Source organism: Nematostella vectensis, chromosome 2, assembly GCF_932526225.1.
Source record: "Nematostella vectensis chromosome 2, jaNemVect1.1, whole genome shotgun sequence".
In the NCBI taxonomy this organism is placed as follows: Eukaryota; Metazoa; Cnidaria; class Anthozoa; order Actiniaria; family Edwardsiidae; genus Nematostella; species Nematostella vectensis.
The window spans coordinates 18,948,933-18,957,414 of record NC_064035.1 but is presented as its reverse complement, the minus strand read 5'-3'; the positions used below and the strand labels follow the sequence as shown (position 1 = coordinate 18,957,414).

The following is an 8,482-nucleotide window of genomic DNA, read 5'->3' as shown; positions in this document are numbered from 1 at the left end:
AAAATAAAACAAAATTAGCTTTAGTGTGTTTTGGTAGATGATCCATTTTTTAGATATGATTGGGCAAAGTTTCATAGATCATGAAAAAAGTGCAATTTCGCCCAAATTGGGCAATTTCAGACAAATCAAGAGTCTCACAATTTGCAATAAATACTAAAGCTTATTTTGGTTTAAATTACACAACATCTATCAAAACATCTATGCAAAAAATCAAGCGAATATATAGAGAATACTACATGGAAAGTGCGCGCGTACAGTTTTTTTTTATTTAGGCGCTGTGCAGTATCAAAAAAACGAACCCTTAAGCGCAGCGAACGAGTGAGTTTTTATGATACAAAACAACGATATAAAAACCGTACAAAGCACTTTCCATGCTGTATTTTGTTTATTATATATACTGAGAAATTTATAATAAGCTTATTACATAACATTTTATTAGACTTGGCTGCTCCGAGGTTTGTGATGTTCGACGGTTCAGTTGAAGACAGACGGAAACTTACATTGAAATGAATCTGTCTCTCACGAGACTGTGATGCACTTCACGCACGAGACTGTGATGTTAGCGTTTTATCGAGTTTTAATAGCCTTACATCTCGCTCTGTTTTTCCCTTTGTATTCTTGTTTTCAAGACATTCTACATAATCCTTTACAGTGTCATTGAGAGTAGCAAAATCTATTGTCTTCCATTTTGAACGCTTTGTATTCAATTTTTACAGTAAAATTTCATTCTCTCGCTGAATGGAGCTGAATAACAAAAGTGACATGCAAAGCTACCCGTCTCCCCGCGTTAGGATTGAAGCCATTCAAGTACAGTGAAAAAATATCGTTTCTCCAATTAGAACCGCGAACGACTTATCTTCATGGTGAAAAAATCTTTCGCGCCTCTGATTTGCTGTGACCAGTGAACGAACGATTTACTGTATATGTTTTCAATGGGTATTTCTCAGTACGTATATAATAAAAGCTAGGACGACTTTACAATTTGAACTTTGCCAGTTTTTGCTCGTGTCGCTTCACAGCGATCAACCGATTCCCAACCGAGTTCCAATACCAAATTGACTACAGTACAGGATAAGTCCGCTTGAAAATAATAAATAAACGCAGTTGTAGTCACTTAAAGTAAGAAGACCAAACAGCGTGTGTAAAAAACTCTTGGCAGCGCATAAAAGGTACCGCTTGTTTTATCCGACCCAGGGGCACCAGTAACGCTGTTGTGAATAGCAGAAGTGACTCGTAACTTAAAATATAAAACGGGATTATGATCCCCTACTGCTTTAACTGCTGTTTATGTGAAAAGTAGAGGTATAAGCGGTACGCAACTTTAATAGGATCAATATGAACCTCTATTGCTTCAACCCCCGGTACAAGCTTTGCGCTTTTATTGGCTCAGTTCAGGACACGCAGCGTGGTGACTCACTAAGGATATTTACCCTGCTGTGTTCTTCTTCTGTTATACTTTGTAGTAAATAAAATGTGCATTAACCGAATATGACTTCGGTTAATTGATCTAATTGATCATTTAGAGGTATAAAACGATGCAGGGCTATACAGAAGGCACATTTGGCGTCGACTTGCAACAAATCTAAACAGCAGTTATGACAAAGAGATGGTGAGATGGCGAAAAGAAAAAAGTGTGTAAAATCATAAATTTTCCTAACCTGGAATTCTTTCTCCACTAGGCAATCACTAGGATCACTTTGATATCAAATGCGATCACCTTTTCCATACTGGCAAGTCATACAAGCTTCGGCACCGAGTCTCTCGCTCCTTCACCAACGCCCTCCAAGGAGCCGCTAGGTGGAACATGGGCCAATACAAGATCTTCCCTTACTACCACTCCGTCCTTCCCGACAACCAGCCTAATGCTCGCTACTGTTACCCCTGCTTCGCTGATCATCAGTCAAGCTAGCAAGAATGCTACTCCCTCACCTAAACCCAGTATCAAGGTGACTACTGCTACCGCTGTTCCAAGCATCAGCAGCCAGGCTAGCCCAGTTGACGTTTGCCCGTCTCAATGCGCATGTACACGATGTGAAGACGTCTTTGACTCGCAAGCGATAAGATGTCTTGGACAAAACCTGGAGGTGGTTGCCTTCTACCAAGTATCAAGGGCAGCTTGCTATATGTAAGTACTATGAGCAATCTCCCAGCTACCCCTTAAAGATATATCTCTTAAAGAGGTCTCAAGTAATCTTCTAAGTACTAAACCAGACTAGGGGGAGCTCTTAATGTGCTTCATCTGACAAAGTGGCTTTTACTTACTTAGTTAGGAGACTAGTATTTTGTCTTTCTTAAACCTACAATGATAATTGTAGTAATTTGATTGTCTCTTTTGCCCCTTGTTTCTGTTATACAATACAATCATCGTCCTCTATGAAAATTCTTCTCCTCCAGAAATGCATCGTTTGCTAACATCACCAGTCTGAACTCATCAACTCTGAGAACCTTCCAATGGTTACACCACTTGTAAGTACTTTTGATGATTACAAAATGTGAACATAACTCATCTCACTCTTCTTCTTTTTTCGTTCGAGACACGTCCCCTTTAACAACATCTCGCGCGTTGTCAATGGAACATTCCAAGGCATGCCAACATTGCGAACACTGTAAGTTCTGTGCTTTTAGTTCGTCCGCTTGTTTTAGATGCTTGACCAACAGTTCGTGTTTCCTAGCTACCTCGACCACAATAAAATCTCTACGATAGAAGTGGGGGCGTTCAATGGACTAAAGAATCTATTGATCCTGTAAGTACAAAAGACAGAAAGCATTTGTCGAAAAGCCACCAATAAAACAAAACATGCACCGCATGAAAATCCTAATTAAACAGGTTCAACAAAATGATTATCGCGCTTTCTTCCAGGAACCTCGACTACAATCAAATAGTGGACCTTCACCAAGGAAGCTTCAAAGGCCTTGATTCACTGCAACAGCTGTAAGGCAATAATGAAAGGAGCATTCGCAAACACCAATGAAATATTCACCGGGTCTATAGCTTATGGCGTACTTTCATGCATCCACGATTAAAATTAGCAATTGATTGACTTGTAGTCAATAGGCATGAGCAATACGATATACGTTATATACGATATTATGATCGCTTGTTACTATTAGATGTGGATTTTTGCGTGCCCGTGTGTTACTATTAGATGTGGATTGTTGCGTGACCGTGTGTTACTATTGGATGTGGATTGTTGCGTGACCGTGTGTTACTATTAGATGTGGATTGTTGCTTGACCGTGTGTTACTATTAGATGTGGATTGTTGCGTGACCGTGTGTTCTTATTAGATGTGAATTGTTGCGTGCCCGTGTGTTACTATTAGATGTGGATTGTTGCGTGACCGTGTGTCACTATTGGATGTGGATTGTTGCGTGACCGTGTGTCACTATTGGATGTGGATTGTTGCGTGACCGTGTGTTACTATTAGATGTGGATTGTTGCGTGACCGTGTGTTACTATTAGATGTGGATTGTTGCGTGACCGTGTGTCACTATTGGATGTGGATTGTTGCGTGACCGTGTGTTCTTATTAGATGTGAATTGTTGCGTGGCCGTGTGTTACTATTAGATGTTGATTGTTGCGTAACCATGAGTTACTATTAGATGTGGATTGATGCGTGACCGTACGTTACTATTAGATGTGAATTGTTGCGTGACCGTGTTTAACTATTAGATGTGAATTGTTGCGTGACCGTATGTTACTATAAGATGTGTATTGTTGCGTGACCGTATGTTACTATTAGATGTGAATTGTTGCGTGACCATGTGTTACTAAAAGAAATGGATTGTTACGTGACTGTGTTACTATTAAATGAAGTTTGTTGCGTGACCATGTGTTACATAGAAGTCAATGCTGTCGTTGATTGGGCACATGGCGTTTTGTGACGTCATGATAGGGGTGTATGGCGCTTTCGTGGCGAACGGCCATGGTATGGTACTGGTCACTTTGGATCGGCACCTGGCCATAGTATTTGTGATGAAGCTTTGGGTCCGATTAAAGGCGCGTTTAGCCTCTGGGTCTGTACTGTGGATTGTTGCGTGACCGTGTGTCACTATTAGATGTGGATTGTTGCGTGACCGTGTGTTACTATTGAATGTGAATTGTTGCGTGACCGTGTGTCACTATTAAATGTAGTTTGTTGTGTGACTGTGTGTTACTAATAGATGTGGATTGTTGCGTGACCGTGTGTCACTATTAGATGTGGATTGTTGCGTGACCGTGTGTCACTATTAAATGTAGTTTGTTGTATGACCTTGTGTTACTAATAGATGTGGATTGTTGCGTGACCGTGTGTTACTATAAGATGTGGCCTGCTACGTAACTGTGTTATTAAAAGAAATGGATTGTTGCGTGATTGTGTTACTTTTAAATGTAGTTTGTTGCGTGACCGTGTGTGACAATAAGATTTGGACTTTTGGACTGTTGCGTCACCATGTGTTAGTATTCTAATAGGAACAATACACATTTTGCTGTCATCATTTGAATTGGCTGTGTATAAATTGATGCGTTATTTGAATATGTGATTCGTCGTTCTCTTTTACCAGGGGTCTTCGTTATAACAGACTAAAAAAGTGGGACAGTTTTCTAGTGTACGACGCCCCAAAACTGATATACTTATTCATAATCGGCAACAGCGATTTCAAACTCAAGAAGGTTCTCCTTCGTAACACCACAATCCAGGAGATTGACCAGGCGTGGCTTGATGGAAAATGCAAACAATGCAACCTGATCCGCCAAAACGTGTCTATATCCTACTTGTATCCAAAAGAGGAATGCCAATACATTCCAGACGAGGTGATGCCAATAGTACGCGAGATCCATTCCCGACTAGTTGTATTTGAAGGACGATGCAAGGGCGGCGTGAAGTGCGAAATCGTCGCTACCTCTTTATCTAAGATCACCAGCGGAATCAAAGACTCATGTTGGGAGGTCCTCTACAATACGAGATACCTCGAATACGTCCTGGCAACCATCACCATAGTAGTCAATGCTCTCGTTGTCATAGCAACAATCAGTATACGGTTTCTGAGGAAGAAGGTGACGTTTGCGCTAATTGGGCACATGGCGTTTTGTGACGTCATGATAGGGGTGTATGGCGTTGTCGTGGCGTACGGCCATGGTATGGTACTGGATAAAAACAGCGTCTTCAGGGATTTTCGATTTCGTATTTGTCCTTTTATCAGAACTGTCTTCACACTTGGTCAGTTTATGGAGGTGGCTACATCATTACTGGTCACTTTGGATAGGTACCTGGCCATAGTATTTGTGATGAAGCTGGGGGTCCGATTGAAGCCGCGTTTAGCCGCTGGGTGTGTACTTCTCTTCTGGGTTGTGGCCGCTGCGATGTCCGCGCTTCAGCAAGTCTTTGATAAGTCTGTCATATCTGATAACCTGATGTGTGTGCTGGTTCGCGATTTTCAGCACTCTGTAACGTTCTTCTTCAGCCAGGGTATCATGATTATGCAGGTCTTTCTCTACGTCGTTGTCATCGCCATGTACGTCCACATCTACGTCTACGTGCGGCGCTCACAGAGGAACGCAGGCGTGCAACGAGAGAGCAAGCTTGCGCGACGCGTTGGGATCATTGTTTTGACAAATCTCTTGTTCTTTGTTATACCGAATGCCACAGTCTTCATCGTGACAACTGGGAATCTGTATTTCGAAACAAATGCTGTAGCCAACAGCATGATTCGACGGTGGCTTCCTCCGGTTTGCATCTTACTTAACGCGAGCCTAAATCCCTTCCTGTTCGCTTACCGCAACGATACATTCAAAGACGCAGTGAGGTCGCGCCTGGGGATGGTGGCCCCGCGGGCTGCACAAGCCAAGCCACCTGCGCCGGTACACAAAATCAAGGTAAACAACAAAGTTAACATGGCACTCGAGGATGATGGTGAAGTCAAAGCCCCAAAAGACAGTAAACCGTCCGCCGCAAACCAGAGTCTGCCAACCAGTGAAACCAAAACGACTTCTACACTAAACGCGACATCTGATAAAAGCAAAGTCGGAAAGGAAAGCGTTGAAATACTAGAAAAACTCAGCAATTCAATCGCTACCGATTCTCCTGGATTGACACAAGATATTTTGTCGTGTGCCAAAGCGTTTAATCGCTTGAACAACGAAGTGGACGAACGTCTTTAGAAAACTGGAAAATGTATACCGGATACAAGCAGTAGTCTGTAAACGATATGGTCATATCACTAGGGGTCATATCATCGTCATTTGTAGGGGTGATATCATGGCCATTTGTAGGGGTCATATCATGGCCATTTGTAGGGGTCATATCATGGCCATTTGTAGGGGTCATACCATGGCCATTTGTAGGGGTCATACCATGGCCATTTGTAGCGGTCATATCATAACCATTTGTAGGGGTCATATCATGGCAATTTGTAGGGGTCATATCATGGCCATTTGTAGGGGTCATATCATGACCATTTGTAGGGGTCATACCATGGCCATTTGTAGCGGTCATATCATAACCATTTGTAGGGGTCATATCATGGCAATTTGTAGGGGTCATATCATGGCCATTTGTAGGGGTCATATCATGACCATTTGTAGGGGTCATATCATGGCCATTTGTAGGGGTCATATCATGACCATTTGTAGGGTCATATCATGGCCATTTGTTGGGGTCATATCATGGCCATTTGTAGGGGTCATATCATGGCCATTTGTGATATCATGGCCATTTGTAGGGGTCATATCATGGCCATTTGTAGAGGTCATATCATAACCATTTGTAGGGGTGATATCATGACCATTTGTAGGGGTCATATCATGGCCATTTGTAGAGGTCATATCATGTCAATTTGTAGGGGTCATACCATGGCCATTTGTAGGGGTCATATCATAACCATTTGTAGGGTCATATCATGGCCATTTGTAGCGGTCATATCGTGGCCATTTGTAGGGGTCATATCGTGGCCATTTGTAGGGGTCATATCATGGCAATTTGTAGGGGTCATATCATGGTCATATGTAGGGGTCATATCGTGGCCATTTGTAGGGGTCATACCATGGCCATTTGTAGGAGTCATATCGTGGCCATTTGTAGGGGTCATATCGTGGCCATTTGTAGGGGTCATATCATTGTCATTTGTAGGGGTCATATCATGGCCATTTGTAGGATGATATCATGGCCATTTGTAGGGGTCATACCATAACCATTTGTAGGGGTCATATCATTGTCATTTGTAGGAATCATATCATGGCCATTTGTAGGGTGATATCATGGCCATTTGTAGGGGTCATATCATGGCCATTTGTAGGGGTCATATCATGGCCATTTGTAGGGGTCATATCATGGTCATATGTAGGGGTCATATCATGGCCATTTGTAGGGTGATATCATGGCCATTTGTAGGGGTCATACCATAACCATTTGTAGGGGTCATATCATTGTCATTTGTAGGAATCATATCATGGCCATTTGTAGGGGTCATATCATGGCCATTTGTAGGGGTCATATCATGGCCATTTGTAGGGGTCATATCATGGCCATTTGTAGGGGTCATATCATGACCATTTGTAGGGGTCATATCATGGCCATTTGTAGGGGTCATATCATGGCCATTTGTAGGGGTCATATCATGGCCATTTGTAGGGGTCATATCATTGTCATTTGTAGAGGTCATATCATGGTCATTTGTAGGGGTCATATCATGGCCATTTGTAGGGGTCATATCATGGTCATTTGTAGGGGTCATATCATGGCCATTTGAAGGGGTCATATCATGACCATTTGTAGGGGTCATATCATGGCCATTTGTAGGGGTCATATCATGGCCATTTGTAGGGGTCATATCGTGGCCATTTGTAGGGGTGATATCATGGCCATTTGTAGGGGTCATATCATGACCATTTGTAGGGGTCATATCATGGCCATTTGTAGGGTCATATCATGGCCATTTGTAGGGGTCATATCATGGCCATTTGTAGGGGTCATATCATGACCATTTGTAGGGGTCATATCATGGTCATTTGTAGGGGTCATATCATGACCATTTGTAGGGGTCATATCATGGCCATTTGTAGGGTCATATCATGGCCATTTGTAGGGGTCATATCATGACCATTTGTAGGGGTCATATCATGGCCATTTGTAGGGGTGATATCATGGCCATTTGTAGGGGTCATATCATGGCCATTTGTAGGGGTCATATCATGACCATTTGTAGGGGTCATATCATCGTCATTTGTAGGGGTCATATCATGACCATTTGTAGGGGTGATATCATGGCCATTTGTAGCGGTCATATCATGACCATTTGTAGGGGTCATATCATGGCCATTTGTAGGGGTCATATCATGGCAATTTGTAGGGGTCATATCATGGCCATTTGTAGGGGTGATATCATGGCCATTTGTAGGGGTCATATCATGACCATTTGTAGGGGTCATATCATGGCCATTTGTAGAGGTCATATCATAACCATTTGTAGGGGTGATATCATGGCCATTTGTAGGGGTCATATCAT

General features: G+C 42.4%; 1 protein-coding gene across 1 annotated transcript; it reads left to right on the top strand.

Moving 5' to 3' along the window:
* The first annotated feature begins 1,573 nt into the window (after nt 1-1,573).
* On the top strand, nt 1,574-6,671 carry LOC5500860 (leucine-rich repeat-containing G-protein coupled receptor 4). Its single transcript, XM_048724352.1, has 7 exons — nt 1,574-1,609; nt 1,680-2,125; nt 2,395-2,466; nt 2,535-2,606; nt 2,673-2,744; nt 2,861-2,932; nt 4,544-6,671. The coding sequence occupies exons 1-7, from the start codon at nt 1,607-1,609 to the stop codon at nt 6,138-6,140; spliced, it is 2,334 nt and encodes a 777-aa protein (XP_048580309.1). The 5' UTR covers nt 1,574-1,606; the 3' UTR covers nt 6,141-6,671.
* Nucleotides 6,672-8,482: the final 1,811 nt, after the last annotated feature.

Coding starts and splice junctions, on each gene's coding strand:
- LOC5500860 (XM_048724352.1), top strand. Junction 2,467..2,534: donor TTCCAATGGTTACACCACTT/GTAAGTACTTTT, acceptor TTTTCGTTCGAG/ACACGTCCCCTTTAACAACA. Junction 2,745..2,860: donor CTAAAGAATCTATTGATCCT/GTAAGTACAAAA, acceptor GCTTTCTTCCAG/GAACCTCGACTACAATCAAA.